We start from the raw sequence: 16,511 nt of genomic DNA, 5'->3' as shown, positions 1-16,511 counted from the left end.
AAATGGACGTATTGGCAAAAAACAAAACAAAAATAAAACACAAACTGCTTCCAAGAAAAAAAGACAACTCTCACCAAGTCACATCTCGTTAGGTGTTATAAAAAAAAAAAAAAGAATGGAAAATAAAATAAAACAGAAGATATCATATTGTGTCTGTACTGATCCATGGTGTGGCTACACCTTGAGTATTGTGTGCAGTTCTGGTCACCGCATCTCAAAAAAGACATAGAATTAGAAAAGGTACAGAGAAGGGCGACCAAAATGATGAAGGGGATGGAACTGCTCCCCTATGATGAAAGGCTAAAGAGGTTAGGACTCTTCAGCTTGGAGAAGAGACGGCTGAGGGGATGGATGGGGGGAATGGATAAATAGGGAACTGTTATTTACCCTTTCCAACACTTCTAGATCTGGGGGGGGGGGGGGGGCACTCCATGAAGCTAATGGCTAGCACTTTTAAAACAAATCAGAGAAAGTATTTTTTCACTCAGCGCACAATTAAACAATGGAATTTGTTGCCAGAGGATATGGTGAAAACAGTTAAGAGTAGCTGGGTTTTAAAAAGGTTTAAATAAGTCCCTGGAGGAAAAAAGCCATAAGCCTCTATTAACCAGACAGACTTGGGAAAGCCACTCATATCCCTTGTTAGCACAGCAAGAAGGACTGGGCCTATTCACTGTGATCTGCCAGGCACTTGTGACCAAGGACTGGCCACTGTTGGAAATAGAATGCTGGTCCTGATGGATCCTGTTGTCTGACAGTATGGCATTTCTTATGCTCCCCATCAGCGAGTCTTCCATGGGCAACAGCAATTCCCAATCACTCCTGCCCCACCTGTCCTGGTTTTCAAGATGGCCATTGACTGAACAGAGGCCAGTGGCATTATGTTGTACGGCAGAATCTAACAAAGCATAATGGCAAGGCCCCAAGTCATTTTTGTACCAACTGGGATTGCTCCTGCCCATGGAAAACCCACTAATGGAAGGACGATGTGGTGTGGGGAGTCTAGGGGCTTTGGGATGGAGGAAAGAATGGGAAAGCGCAGTGGCTTACTTGTAACTGGTGTTCTCCTAGGACAGCAGGATGTTAATCCTTGTATATGGGTAACATCATCAGATGAAGCCCGGCATGGAAACTTTGACTGGCAAACTGAGCATGCCCAGCCTGTTGTTAACCACATGTCCATGCGAGGTCTCCCTTCAGTCTCGTAACATAGCAAAAATATGAGCGAGAAAAATAACATAACAAAACCGAAGGTGAACCCAACATAGTAGGGAGGCGGGTGGTATTCCTGAGGACTAACATCCTGCTGTCCTAGAACACCTGTTACAGGTAAGAAACTGAGCTTGCTCCTAGGACAAGCAGGATGGTAGCCCTCACGTGGGTGATTATAGAGCTCCAGACTGCCCCCCGTGATCCGAGGGCCCCACAGTTGCCGAACAAGGTGCCAACGAGCACAACACAACTGCGGCGCTGTGGGAAACAGGGATAGTCTGGCCCCACAAATAGCACGACGAACACAGTTGGGATCAAGACTGGAATAGATACTGTCCTGGCGACTATCCCTGTTGAGGCAGTAGTGAACCACAAATGAGTGGAGAGAACTCCAGGTCGTGGCCCTGCAGATTTCGGCGACAGGGTCTGCATGCAGATGGGCCACTGACGCCGTCAAAGCCTGCACAGAGTAAGCCTTCACCCTGCCAGCCAGCTGGAGGCCTGCCTGTTCGTAGCAGAAGGCAATGCAATCCGCTAGCCAGTTGGATAGGGTCTGCTTCCCTACCGCTGTTCCCAGCCTATTGGTGTCAAAAGACACAAAGAGCTGGGTAGACTGTCTATGACTCATTGTATGGTCCAAGTAGAAAGCGAGCGCCCGCTTGCAGTCCAGGGTGTGAAGAGCACATTCCCCTGGGCGAGAATGAAGCCATGGGAAGAATGATTGACTGGTTGATGTGGAAAACAGTCACTACTTTCGGTAGAAATTTTGGAAGCATGCGCAGCACTACATGATCATAAAGGAATTTCGTATAGGGAGGGTACGTAACCAGGGCCTGGATCTTGCTGACTCTGAGAGTGGAAGTGATCACCACCAGGAACATAAAACTTTCAAGGTGAGGAGCTTCAGGTCACAGGATTTGAGAGGCTCAAATAGATGCTGCATGAGCCTCACCAGGACAACGTTGAGATCCCACGGGCTTGCCGGTAGGCAAAGTGGGGGCTTCAGTTGAACCAGGCCCCGCATGAAACGCCTGACCAGTGGCTGGACTGAAATGGGCACCCCAGCAACCCCTTGGTGGTGGGCACTGAGGTGTACTCGGACTGAGCTGGTCTGGAGGCCAGACTCAGACAAGTGCCACACATAATCCAGCAGGCGGGGGAGCAGACAGGAGAAGGGGTCCATTCTGTGGCCACCGCACCATGTGGAGAAACAGTTCCACTCCGAGCTGTAAGATCTCAGAGTGGAAGGTTTCTGGGATTCAATTAAGACCCTGGAAACATCATCTGAGAGTTGTAAGGGCTGAAGGATCATGCGCTCAACATCCACGCCATGGGGACCAGGGACCGGAGTTTCGGGTGACGCAGGGTGTCCTGGCTCTGCGAAAGGAGGTCGGGAGCCGTCCCCAGCAGAACGGGTGCGCTCTCATGGACAGGTCCTGGAGCAGAGAAGTACACCTGCCTTGGCCAGGAGGGTGCCACCAGGATCATGGTCCCCCCATCCTCTTGCAGCTTCGTCAGAGTCTCGAGAGAAGCGGAATAGGGGGGTACGCGTACATGAGACCTTGTCCCCAGTGAAGGGAGAAAGCGTCACAGGCAGGATGGACATTCCCCGGAATCAGGGAGCAGAACATGTTAACTTTGTGATTGTAGGGAGAGGCTAACAAGTTCATATCCAGCATGCCCCAGTGATGGAATAGGTCGGCTGCCACTGCCAGGTTCAGGGATCACGTATGGCTGGAAGGACTTGCTGAGGCAGTCCGCCAGCATGTTCAGGTGGCCTGCAGGTAGGTGGCCTGTAGATACATCCCCTTGGAGAGGGCCCAATCCCAGACCTGTAACGCTTCCTGGCAGAGGGGGAAGGAGCCTGTGCCACCCTGTTTGTTGATGTACCATATCGCCACCTGGTTGCCCTTTCTGATGATGACTTTGGAGGACAGCCAGTCCTGATAGGCCCATAAGGCATACCGGATCGCCCACATGAAGTTTATCTGGCAGTGGGACTCGGCAGCAGTCCAAAGGCCCTGGGTATGCAGCCCATCTGTGTAGGCCCCCCACCCTTGAGCGAGGCATCAGTGGTGAGAGTTATCTGAGGTGGCACGAGCTGGAATGGGAATCCGATTTCCAGACTGGACAGGGCCTCCCATCAGGCCAGGGAAAGACAAAGAGCTTCTGTGACCGTCACCGGCGCCTCCAGGTTCTGGGATGCCTGCCACCACTGGAGCCGCAAGGCTCACTGTGGGTCTCTCATGCGAAGGCGGGCCAAGGGGGTCACATGGACCATGGCTTCCATGTGGCCCAGCAGGATGAGTAGCAGATGGGTCGGCACTCTCTTTCTGTTGCGAACGAGGGTAGCCAGCGAGGAGAGGGTGACCACTTGATCCCTGGGTAGAAAAGCTTTTGCTTGTGCCGTATTCAACCTGGCGATGATAAGTCCAGCCGTGGAGACGGATTGAGATGTGACTTGGGGAAGTTGATAATGAATTCCAAGGTCTGTAAGGTCTGAACTATCAAGGCCAAAGCATTCAGGGCCCCGGAGTGTGAATCGCTCCGGATCAGCCAGTTATCCAGGTACGGAAAGACGTGGACCGAGCAACACCTGAGGTAGGCAGCCACCACCGCCAAGCATTTCGTGAAGACACGTGGGACTGAAGCCAGCCCAAAGGGCAGCACTTTGTACTGAAAATGTGCTGTCCCCACCAGGAAGCGGAGGGACTTCCTGTGGTTGGGACAATTGCAATATGGGCATAAGCCTCCTTTAAGTTGAGGGAGCAGAGCCAGTCTCCTCTTCGGAAGAGCGGGATCAGCGTTCCCAGAGAGACCATCTTGAATTTTTCTCTTATGAGAAATTGGTTTAATGCCCTAAGGTCGAGAATGAGGCGTAAACCACCAATCCTCTTCGGAATGAGGAAGTACCTTGAGTAGAAGCCGTGACCTCAATGCTTGCGGGGAACCAGTTCTACCGTGTCAGCCATAGAAGGGTGGAAAGTTCTGATTGAAGGATGACCTACTGGACGGTCGTACCAATCTATAGACATGGGGGGTGGTCTCTGGGAGCCTGCTGAAGTTCAGGTGGTAGCCCTAGTGGATAATGGAGAGGACCCAATGTTCTGAAGTGATCACTTCCCAATGGTGGGCGAAGCAAAGGAGCCTGCCACTGACAGGGGGATTGACCACCAGGAGGACAGGCGTCTGGCTAACACCCCCCTCGCTGCCAGTCAAAAACCAGCGGATGGGGCCTGCTGGGGAGCTGGTTGGGACTCGCTGCTGCTGGCCCCGGCTTCTAGGGCTGGACCGAGGCGGGTGAGTACGGCCAGCTGGAGGGAAGTACTACTTTGGCCGATAGAAGTGCTTGCGAGAGCCCAGCCTGGAGTACTTCCTGGTGGTTGAAGGGTCTTCAGAGGGCTGGCGGAAAATTGCTGAAGAGTATCATGCTGATCCTTCAGCTGCGCTATGACCGCTTTCACCTTGTCCCCAAACAGGTTCTTTCCTGTACAGGGGAGGTCCTCAAGCCTGTCCTGAACCTCCAGTCGGAGATCAGAGGCCCGGAGCCAAGCCAGCCATCTGGCGCTGATGTCCCTGGCAGCTAGGCAGGCTGCGGTTTCAAAGACATCAAAAGTAGACCTGTCCTCATGTCTATCCGCCTCAAGTCCCAGCGTGGCAAGGACTCCTGCTGTTGCTGGGAAAAGCCCTCTGCAAACTCTTGGACCTGTTTCCATAAGTTGCGGTCGTACTGGGTCATGTACAGTTGGTAGGCCGCAATACTGGCCAACAGCATAGCCCCCTGGAACATTTTCCTCCCTATGCCATCGAGCTCCCTGTGTTCGCGCCCCGGAGGAGCAGAAGCGTGTTTCCGGGAGCATTTGGCCTTTCTAAGTGTGGACTCCACCCCTACAGACTGATGGGTAAGTGCCACCTTTCAAATCCTATGGCCTGTTGAACCAGATAAGTCGCATCAGCTTTCCTGTTCACTGGGGCAACAGACACTGGGTGTTCCTATATACGGAGGAGGAGCTCCTTAAAGATCTCGTGGACCAGCACCACCATGATCTCTTTTGGGGCGTCGAACTGGAGGACTTCCAGCATCTTATGATGGGTATCCTCCTTCGACAGGAGCTGGAAGGGGATGGCCTCAGCCATGGCCCTTACAAAGCTGGCGAATGATAGGTCTTTGGGCGGAGATCAATGCTGCTCCTCCGGAGGGGAAGGCTCCAAGAGGGGGTCATCGGAGAACTCGGAAAATTCATCCAAGGAGTCATCACCCCATGGATCATAGGGGTCCTCCTCCTCACTAGGGTCCAGATACCAAGGGCAGGGACCGGGAAGGGCGCCAGGCCTGGGCCCTAAAGGCACTGATGGACCCTCTGGCATAAAGGGGGCATCAGCCATGGTGAACAGGCGGCAGCCCAGCGAACCACTTTATTTGACTAGCTCTGGCACCTTTCAGACTCTGGTCTCCAGACCACGTCAGTAAGGGTATATTTAAGTGCTATCTCAGCTTACCATCACACAATAGGGGTGCACTGATATCAGCGCAACTCCTTGTAAGTAGATTTTATGAGATGTTTAATTAACCTTAAACCACCATTACGGCCACCAGTCACAGAATGGGACCTTAATGTAGTACTAAAAAGACTCATGTGTTCTCCTTTTGAACCCATGGATTCCTGCGATATTAAATTTCTTACATGGAAGGTACTCTTCTTAGTAGCTATTTCATCTGCTAGAAGGGTTATGAGTTACAAGCACTTGTCACGTACTCACCCTATACAAGGTTCTTACATGACAGAGTGGTACTCCGTACTCACCCTAAATTCCTTCCCAAGGTAGTTACGGAATTCCACTTGAATCAGTCCATAGTCTTGCCCACGTTCTTCCCGAAGAACTCACTCTCCCCAAGGTGAGACGGTTGTGCACACCTTAGATTGTAAGCATGCACTTGCATATTACCTGGACCGCACTGCAGTCCATAGGAAATCCACCCAGCTCTTTTTCTTTTGATAAAAACAAACCGGGTAAAGCAGTGGGCAAACAAACTCTCTCCAACTGGCTAGCAGATTGTATAGACTTCTGCCGCTTTGAAAAAGCAGGCCTCTCTCTCCAGGGACGAGTAAAAGCACACTCCGTTAGAGCAATGGCAACCTCAGTAACCATCGATTGTTTTTGCGGTGGCATCGATGGGGGAGAAAAAGGCATTGATGGTGTCACCGGAATTCTCGGCCGAGAAATCCCAGATGGCCCTGGAATGAGTTCAAGCATGGGAGAAACCCCGGAGCATCGTTTTCACTCACGGGGATCTGTATTTGCGGCGCCGGTGGTTGTACCGGTAGAGCACCGATGAGGGTATCGAGTTTCCAAGAACTGGTGCGAAGAGAGAAAGGTCCGGAGTTAGCATTGACGGCAGCATAGGCCATGGTGCCGGCATCGGCATGGGAATCGGCTCGGATGGCACTGATGGTTGAAGGTCTCGAAGAGCGTCTTTAACTGCCTGGCGGATAAATCCATCCAGTTCCTCCCGTATAGCTGGTGAGGTCAGAGCAGCTACAGGGGGTGGCAGAGAAGGCGTAACCGGCACTTCCACAGGTCCCTGTGGTGGCTTGGTACCCGGCACAGTTACCGGTGGGGAAAGCCTTGGAGTGAGAGGAATCGAGGGCATCGATGGCTGTTCCACTTGAGCTCTTTTCGGTGATGATTCCTTTGGCATCAATGGGGTTCCCGGAATCGATGCGACATCGGGTGTCGACGTCAGTCGACGATGGTGATGCTTTTCCCGTTGCTCGGTGCTCTTCTTCTCAAGCACCAATGTAGATTTTACTGATGACCGGGATAGAGTCTGTGATAAGCGGTCACTGGAGCGATCAGGGCGACGCTTTCGAACTACTAACTTTTTAGCCGCTCCAGCCGGAGACGACTGAGTCGATGTTATTATTTGAATATGGAAAAGATGTTCCATCTTCTCCTGACGGGCTCGCCTGCCCTTGGTCATCATTTTGGCGCATTGTGGACAGGTGGATACGTTGTGGGATTCATCCAAGCAAGGCACACACTCGACATGCGGGTCGGTGATGGACACAGTGCGAGGGCAGTTCGGGCACTTTTTAAAACCCGTTGCCATTATGAAGGCCGGACAGCCGTTGACGGCCTTCTGACAGAAAAATTTTGTTTAACCAGAATCGACTGGAAAAACCCAAGTACTCACCAGCCGGTGAAGACAGGGAGACCCCTATGAAGGGGATGAAAAGAGAAATTTTAAACTTTTTTCCTCTAAGTATTTTGTGTGAGAACTCACACAGGGCTCCTTCACCGCGATGCTAACTGCAGCGTGGAAAAAACGAAGACTGAAAGGAGACCCTGTGACTCGAGGGATCATGGCATGCTGGGCATGCTCAGTGGGCTCAGTGTGCCAGTCAAACGTTTCTAGAAACTGACACAGTTTTCCGTGACAGGGCTCTGTCCAGTGACGTCACCCATATGTGAGGACTAGCATTCTGCTTGTCCTGGGATAAACTCAACAAGATGGACCGGTACTACTGTGGCAGGGGGCTCATGTTAGAGTTCATTTGATGGGGGTTACCTAGGATTAGGAGAAAGGGGACGTGCCTTCTGCTTCTACTGCGGCAATCCTTGACTGCAATAAAATGATGCCAAAGTAGTCTCGATGGAGACGTCCCTCCAGCATTCAAGATCAGCGAGGACTCCAGTGTCCCCTTGGCATGCCAAATGGGATGGAAGACTGATAAAGAGGGAAGAACCCCAACAAGGTAATTTAAAAAATATGTTTAGCCCCCAAAAAAGTGACATTTCTGTTTTCTATCTGGCTGACTGATCAATGGCAGAATTTCATTGCATGCCTTTGGGACATGACCTTTGTTTTATCAGGCCTTAGAGTAATACGAGCATGCTCCACAACTGAAAGGAAAAGAGAAAAACAGATACCTGCTTCAGAGCAAATGCCACAGCAAAGCAATATGCCTGTCTGGGAACATAATCTCCTTTTAGTTCTGTTTCTTCCAGTAACAGAGAACAGATTTTGCAGGACTCTGCACTATCCTATAAAGAAAAGAAAAAAAGAAGTTAGGAGTTTTTAAAGTATTTTGATCCTCCTGCTTTCATAATAGTTGTAACATCATTGTGTCCCTAATTTGGCTGAGTGCCAAGGTATTAACCCCCCATATTCAACAGCATTCAATTTTAGCCAAAAGGCCAAGAAGAGACCGACCTTAGCTCATAGGTTAGACCCTGGACTTGGATCTTAGTCAAATGGCTGAGAAGCGCATAGATCCTTATGACACTCGCAGAGAAACAAAAGAACAGGTGTCAAAAATCTACTATTAACAGCTGAATATCCGTAAAACACTTGTTTTGTGGATTGCTAAGGAGCTTTTGCCACAAAGTTTGTCTTTAACCCTTCAGGATGTTCAAATTCCAATAGCTGTGAATGTTAAGAGCTTGGGAGTTTAGTTCGACTCCATCTTGGCAATGAAAAAAAAAAATCAGATCAAGATGGTTGCTAAGTCTACATTTTTTAAATTAAAAATGTTGTAATGTTTAAAGTATTCTCTCTCTCTCCTGTGGACTTTAGGTCTTGTAATACAAGTATTGGTAATAAGTAAACTAGATTACTGTACTGCATTTTTATTTAGGTTTACCTGGGATTTTATTGTGAGTGCTTCAATTTGTGCAAAACATCACGGTACATTTCATTACTGGGGCAAAAGAAAGGGATGTTTCTCCCAAGATAGAAAAGCTGCAATGACCACTGACATAATTGCTAAACTCAAAAGGGTTCAACCCTGTTGTACAATTTTATCATTTAGAAAGTACATATGAAGCATCCTTATATTAATAAGACACGTACAAGGAAATTTGAGGAAAATATTGAGCTATTTGTATAACTCTGTTTCATTAAAAGAAATTGCTTACGTCTCTTCTGCATTAGCTTAGAAATGTCAGGAAATACTGTAATATTACACTACAAACTTTTTCACCCAAGTGTGTAAAGAAAAGCTTTATATTCTGGTCTCTATCAGGGTCGAAAAAAGGAGACTATAAGAGTTGCAGGTTTAGCCACTGCAGCAATGGAGGTCTCTAGGAAAGTAGTTACATCCAAACTTTCCTCCGGCGAGATTAAATCCTCCTCCTCACATTCAGACTCCTTTCCTATTCATAATCGCACATAGTGGACCCGTGCAATTGGTGGAAGAGATTGAGTTGTAACTTTAAGAACTTCTATCAAATATCTATAATGTATTTCTTTAGCTATTTTGAACAAATTGGGAAAATAGATAAAACACAAATTTTGCCTTCTAAAAAAATGTTTAGTATTTTCTAATTTATAAAGTATATTTCATTAAAGACTGCTGAACTGCTATTTGATCAATTTTTCTAGTAAGAACCAATAAGACGCTGTACCGTTTCCTCTTTACAATTCTCAGGTTCTTTAATGTTCTGCTTCATATCCTGCTCCATATTAAGATTTTTTCCAACCACCACTGCTATTTGTCAACTAACAACTCTACCAAGTCCCTCAATTTAGATTCCAAGGAAAGCAGTGAAGGCTTCTGTAAATAAACCCATCAAGCTGTTCAATTCCACTGGTGTGGGAAGATGCCAATATCTGTTCCTGCAAGGTAATCACACCTTCTCTGGCACCAAAGTCAATGTCCGGCTTCCCATCTGTTACAGATATATCCACATTCTTCCCAGATACCAAGTTCGAACATTAACATAGAGCCTTATTCCCTGCAAGGGGATGGAGGAGGAGTCTATTAACGGCTATTAATCAAGTTTACTTAGGGAATAGCCACTACTATTAATTGCATCAGTAGCATGGGATCTTCTTAGTGTTTGGATAATTGCCAGGTTCTTGTGGCCTGGTTTTGGCCTCTGTTGGATACAGGATGCTGGGCTTGATGGACTCTTGGTCTGACCCAGCATGGCAATTTCTTATGTTCTTAAGGAGCATAATGCCGCCAGTATCATTGCTATGCAATGTTTTATTTTATTTATTTATTTATTTAAGTTTTTTTTATATACCAACATTCAAGACGGTAGTCCCATCATGCTGGTTCACAAGAAACAGGGGTGCAATTATAACAAACTTTACAATTTGAACAATAGTGCAGAAAAGCAGTTACATATAACAAGGAAATCAATAACTTGGAGTGAGAAGGAAAAAGAAGATCAGATAATTATATATATGTATAAATAACATTGTAAGAGGTGGCTATTAACGCTATTACTAACGGAGCGTGTTGATTGATGAGGAGTTACATAATGTTGGAGTTAGGAAAGGCCTGCGTGAACAGCCACGTCTTGAGTCTTTTCTTGAATGTTGAGATGCTGGGTTCCATTCTAAGATCCGGGGGAATGGAGTTCCATAAAGTTGGACCGGCTGTGGAGAATGCCCGATCTCTAAGCATGATGTGTCTGGTAGTTTTGGCTGGAGGTACTTGAAGTGATCCTTTGTAAGCATCTCTTGTCGGTCTTGTTGAATGGTGTAATCGGAGGGGGATATGGAGATCGATTGGAGCTAATTGATGGATGTTTTTGAAAATGGTGAGAATGGCCTTGTAGATTATTCTGAAGTGGATGGGCAGCCAATGGAGGTCCATCAGGATAGGGGTTATGTGTTCTCTTCTCCTGGTGTTAGTGAGTATACGGGCGGAGGCATTTTGGACCATTTGCAATGGTTTGGTGTGTGATGAAGGGAGACCAAGCATGATGGTGTTGCAATAGTCCAGCTTTGCGAAAATGATTGATTGTAGAATTGTTCTAAAGTCATGTGTGTGGAAGAGAGGTCGTATTCTTTTCAGCACTTGGAGCTTATAAAAGCAGTCTCTGGTGGTTTTGTTGATGTTCGCTTTCAGGTTTAGGTGATTGTCAATTAGAACTCCTAGGTCTCTCACTTGTGTAGTATTTGGTACGGAAGGATGAGTGTGTGTGAGGGAGCTGTTTTCTGGTGTGATGAGTAGAAGTTCCGTTTTTGATGAATTTAGTATCAAGTTGAGACTTGTGAGAAGCTGTTTGATATTTTGGAGGCAGGTTTCCCAGTGAGACAGTGTTTTTGCGAGCGACTCTTCGATGGGGATCAGGACCTGAATATCGTCAGCGTAGAGGAAGTGTTTGAGATTGAGGTCGGTGAGAAGTTTACATAAGGGTAACAGATAAATGTTAAACAAGGTAGGAGACAGGGAAGAGCCCTGAGGAACTCCTACTGACGCAGGGTGAAGGAAGGATTCTTTATTATGAATCTTAACCTTATATCCTCTGTTGCTGAGGAAGGTTCTGAACCATGATAGGGCAGTGCCTGAGATACCTATGGCTGTTAGTTGGTTGATGAGAAGGGAGTGATTGACCGTATCAAATGCAGAGGAGAGGTCGAGTAGTATCAGAAGGAAGGCTTGTCCTTTGTCTAAGCCTAGGATGATGTGGTCAGTCATAGAGATGAGGAGGGCTTCCGTGCTTAAGGTTTTACGGAATCCGTATTGTGATGGAAATAGAAGGTTATTGTCTTCAATGTAGTTTGAGAGTCGTGAGTTTACCAATTTTTCCATTATCTTGGCTATGAATGGGAGGTTAGCTATCGGTCTAAAGTTGTTAGGATCGTTTGGGTCGAGATTTGGTTTTTTGAGAAGGGGTTTGAGTGAGGCAAGTTTGAGGTTGTCAGGGTATAATCCTTGTGTAAGGGAGCAATTTATGATATCTGCCAGAGTTTTAGAGATAGATTCTGGAATTGATAGTAGTAGTTTGGCTGGGATGTAATCCGAAGGATGAGAGGAAGGTTTCATTTTCCTTAGAATTCCTTGGATCTCAATGGATGAAGTTGTGTCAAGTTCTTCTAGCCGAGTGTAGTTGATTGAGGGTTGAGGAGTGGTTAGTGGAACAGTGGGGTTCGTGGGGAGCTGCGATAGAAGAGTATTGATTTTGTTGCTGAAGAATAGAGCTAATTCTTCCGCTTTCGATTGAGCTTGGTCATGTGCAATCTCTGGTTGGTTTAATTGTGTGAGGTTGGCTACACAGCTGAAGAGGGCTTTGGCATCGAAAACAAGGTCGTGTATCTTTGAGGCGTAGTAGTCCCTCTTGGATCTTAAGGTGCTTGATTTGTATTGATGCAGAGATGATTTGTAGATTGAAAGAGTGTTGGTTCCTGGGTTTTTGCGCCATTTAGCCTCATTTTGTCTTAGTTGGAGTTTGAGCTTTCTAAGTTTCTCGCTGCAGCCTTGTCTTCCAGGTGTCCGATGGAATTACTGTTGGGGTTCTCCAGATGCTGAGGGCATCTTTGACCCCCGGAGCAGCGCGACTCCTCCATACCACCAGAATTGCGAAGAGCGGCGAGAAAGGCGTCAGCTGCTCTCTCGACACAGGCGGACGATGACATAATCTAGTCTGGGATGATGTCGGTAGGCTCCCAGACAGGTAGGAGGAGGGCTTGATTGATGCAGGAGAAAAGGCTGAGCCTACCGTGTGGGGAGCAGTTGAAGGTCTCATTGAGGCAGAAAATACAGCTGCTCGCATTGTGTTGGGTGGCTCTCTGAGATCATCTGTTAAACTGCTTTTGCAACAGTTGCACTGGTTATCAATGGTAAATCGTTGGAAATTTAAAAATCTGGTTTTAAGTTGTCATTCTCCATTCTTGAAAGGCAGTTTATGCTGGTATGAGGCAAGAAGAAACTTGAGATCGAAGGGGATGTGTCTGTTACAGTTGCCATCTGCTAGATGTTTTAGTCATGTCCATCTATATAACAGATCATTTTCAACAGTTGGTCCAGGTTTGAGGGAAGAAGGGGATTTATTGTAATTCTGTGTTTTAAAAAAAAACCCAAAACAGAAAACATGGCTTATGTTGGAAGGTAATGGTACTAAGTTGCTCCCAGATTTTGATATCATTATGTGACTGTGTTGTGTCACTGTTTATAGTAACATGGATTTTGTGTTATAAAGGAGCATTAGGAATTGTATTTTATGTACTTGTTCATCGCATTGGGCGATTTTTAATCTGTAAAGTAAGTCACATATATTGTAAAATAAATACAAATGACAAATGTGTGAACTGTTGGTAATAACCTCTTCTGCTGGTTGCAGGAAGTGGCACCGAGGTTTGTTTTGTCTAACCCTCTAACAGTTACATTAGAAGTTATTTGGGAGGCAATTGCTACCTTACCTATGAAAGTGGGGAAATTTGAAGTTCAGCAACAAAGGAATTTTTTCTACGTTATAGACTTGTTAAAAAGAGATTTCATGTGTTACTTATTTTGAATCTAAAATACCAATGTTACAGGGCTCTTTATCTAAGGGTTGCTTATTTCTTCAGAATAAGATTGAAACACTTAAATGTTGCTTGTCAGAGACATATCAGGCTTATAAACTTTCCAAAGTAAAAACTGGTGTCCTTTCTGGATATGTTGAGGAAATATTTTATGGAAGTGGTTGAAATTCCAGAAAATGTTGTGCCTCCTATATAGAGAGCATACTATCTTCTACCCTTTAAAATTTTTTTTTTCAGAACATAAGAATTGCCATACTGGGTAAGACCAAGGGTCCATTAAACCCAGTATCCTGTTTCCAATAGTGGCCAATCCAAGTCACATGTACCCAAACATTAAATAAATCTCATGCTACTATTGCTTATTAATTAATAGCAGCATATGGATTTTTCCTCTAGGAACTTATCCAAACCTTTTTTAAACCCAGTTACACTAACTGCTGTAACCACATCCTCTGGTAATGAATTCCAGAGCTTAACTCTGCGCTGAGTGAAAAAGAATTTGATTTGTTTTAAATGAGCTACTTGCTAACTTCATGGAATGCCCCCTGGTTCTTCTATTATCTGAGAGAGTAAATAACCAATTTACATTAACTTATTCAAGTCCTTTCATGATTTTGTAGGTTTCTGTCATATCCCGCATCAGTTGTTTCTTCTCCAAACTGAACAGCCCTAACTTCTTTAACCTTTCCTCATAGGGCTGCTGTTCCAATGCCCTTGCCATTTTGGTTGCCCTTCTCTGCACGTTCTCCAGTGCAATTATATCTTTTCTGAGATGCGGTGACCAGAATTACACACAGTTTTCAAGATGCGGTTTCACCATGGAGGATACAGAGGCGTTATGACAGTCCTCATTTGATTTGCCATTCCCTTCTTAATTCCTAACACAGTTTGCTTTATTGATCGCCTAAGTACACTGAGCTGACTGTTTCAATGTATTATCCACTATTGACACCTAGATCTCTTTCCTGGATGGTAACTCCTAAGATAGACCCTAACATTGTGTAACTACCACAAGGGTTATTTTTCCCTATATACACATCTTTGCACTTGTCCACGTTAAATTTCATCTGCCATATGGAAGCCCAATATTCCAGTTTCGCAAGGACCTCCTGCAATTTATAACAATCCGCTTGAGATTTAACTACTCTGCATAATTTTGTGTCATCCGTAAATTTGATCACCTCACTTTTTTACCCCTTTCCAGATCATTTATAAATATATTAAAAAGCACTGGTCCAAGTACAGATCCCCAAGGCACTCCACTGTTTACCTTTTTCCACTGTAAAAACAGACCATTTAATCCTACTCTCTGTTTCCTTTCTTTTAACCAGCTTGCAATCCACAAAAGGACATCACCTCTTATCCCATGACTTTTTAGTTTTCTTAGAAGTCTCACGTGGGACTTTGTCGAACGCCTTCTGAAAATCCAAATACACGACATCTACCGGTTCACCTTTGTCCACATGTTTTATTCACCCCTTCAAAAAAAATGTAGGAGATTTGCGAGGAAAGACTTCCCTTGGGTAAATCCATGCTGGTTGTGTCCCATTAAACCATGCCTATCTAAATGTTTTATAGAATAAAATCACAAAACAGTTTCCACGATTTTTCCTGGCACTGAAGTCAGGCTCACCTGTCTAGTTTCCAGGATACTCCTGGAAATTTTTTTAAATATTGGGGTTACATTGGCCATCTTCCAGTTTTTAGGCACAACAGATGATTTTAATGATAGGTTATAAATTAATTGAAATAGGTCTGAAATTTCATTTTTTAATTCTTTCAGAACCCTGAGGTGTATGCCATCCGATCCAGGTGGTTTACTACTCTTCAGTTTGTCAATCTGGTCTACTAAATCTTCCAGGTTCACTGTGATTTGGTTCAGTTTATCTGAATCATCACTCTTGAAAACCATCTCCAGAACTGGTATCTCCCCAACATTCTCTTCAGTAAACACCGAAGCAAATAAATGGTTTAATCTTTCTGTGATGGCCTTATCTTCCTTAAGTGCCTCTTTAACCCCTCAATCATTTAACGGTCCAACTGACTCCCTCACAGGCTTTCTGCTTCGGATATATTTAAAATTTTTATTGTGAGTTTTTCCCTCTACAACCAATTTCTTTTCAAATTCTCTCTTAGCCTGTCTTATCGGTGTTTTACAATTAACTTGCCAATGCTTATGCTTAATCCTATTTTCTTCTGATGGATCCTTCTTCCAATTTTTGAATGAAGATCTTTTGGCTAAAATAGCCACTTTCAACTCACTTTTTAGCCATGCTGGCAATCCTTTGATCTTCCTTCCACATTTCTTAATGTGAGGAATACTTATGGACTGTGCTTTTAGGATGGTATTTTATTTATTTATTTTTTTTAACAGTGTCCACGCCTGTTGCACTCTTTTTACCTTTGTAGCTGCACCTTTCGATTTTTTTTTTTTTAACTATTTTTCTCATTTTATCAAAGTTTCCTTTTTGAAAGTTTAGTGCTACAGCTGTGGATTTACTTATTGTCCCCCTTCTAGTCATTAATTCAAATTTGATCATATTATGATCACTATTGTGAAGTGGCCCCACGACCATTACCTCTCTCACCAAATCCTGTGCTCCACTGAGAATTAGATCTAAAATTGCTCCCTCTCTTGTCTGTGCCTGATCCAATTGCTCCATAAAACTGTCATTTATGCCATCCAGGAACTTTATCTCTCTAGCATGTCCTGATGTTTCACTTACCCAGTCAATATTGGGGCAATTTAAATCTCAAAATTATAATCAAGAAGAGTCAATACAGTAAACCACGTGGTAAACTGTAAACAATAAGGGAAACCAAATATTTATTTGTCAAATATAGCCTAAGTGATGGTGTCAGCAAGCCTGACGTTGTGATTTCTCAAAAAGAACCCAAACGGTCTTTTAATCATTCACTATCAAAAATCATGAATTTTTTATTAAATATCAAAAATGTTTTTTATTGTAATTTTTATCATTTTCATTAAAAGTCTATATAGACATTAGATTCCAATTTAAATCCAAGAAGAAGA

At 45.0% G+C, this 16,511-nt stretch overlaps 1 protein-coding gene across 2 annotated transcripts in view; it reads right to left on the bottom strand.

Annotated features, from left to right (window-relative positions):
- PTCD2 (pentatricopeptide repeat domain 2) overlaps positions 1–16,511 on the bottom strand; it is a 91,542-nt gene that overhangs the window by 21,704 nt on the left and 53,327 nt on the right. For both annotated transcript variants that reach the window (XM_029574658.1, XM_029574669.1), the window contains exon 7: positions 8,146–8,259. In XM_029574658.1, coding sequence (XP_029430518.1) covers positions 8,146–8,259 — 114 coding nt within the window. The remainder of the gene's footprint in view (positions 1–8,145; positions 8,260–16,511) is intronic.

Source organism: Rhinatrema bivittatum, chromosome 1 (assembly GCF_901001135.1).
Source record: "Rhinatrema bivittatum chromosome 1, aRhiBiv1.1, whole genome shotgun sequence".
Taxonomy (NCBI): domain Eukaryota; kingdom Metazoa; phylum Chordata; class Amphibia; order Gymnophiona; family Rhinatrematidae; genus Rhinatrema; species Rhinatrema bivittatum.
Note: the sequence above shows the minus strand (reverse complement) of the source record. Positions and strands in the feature narration are given on the sequence as shown.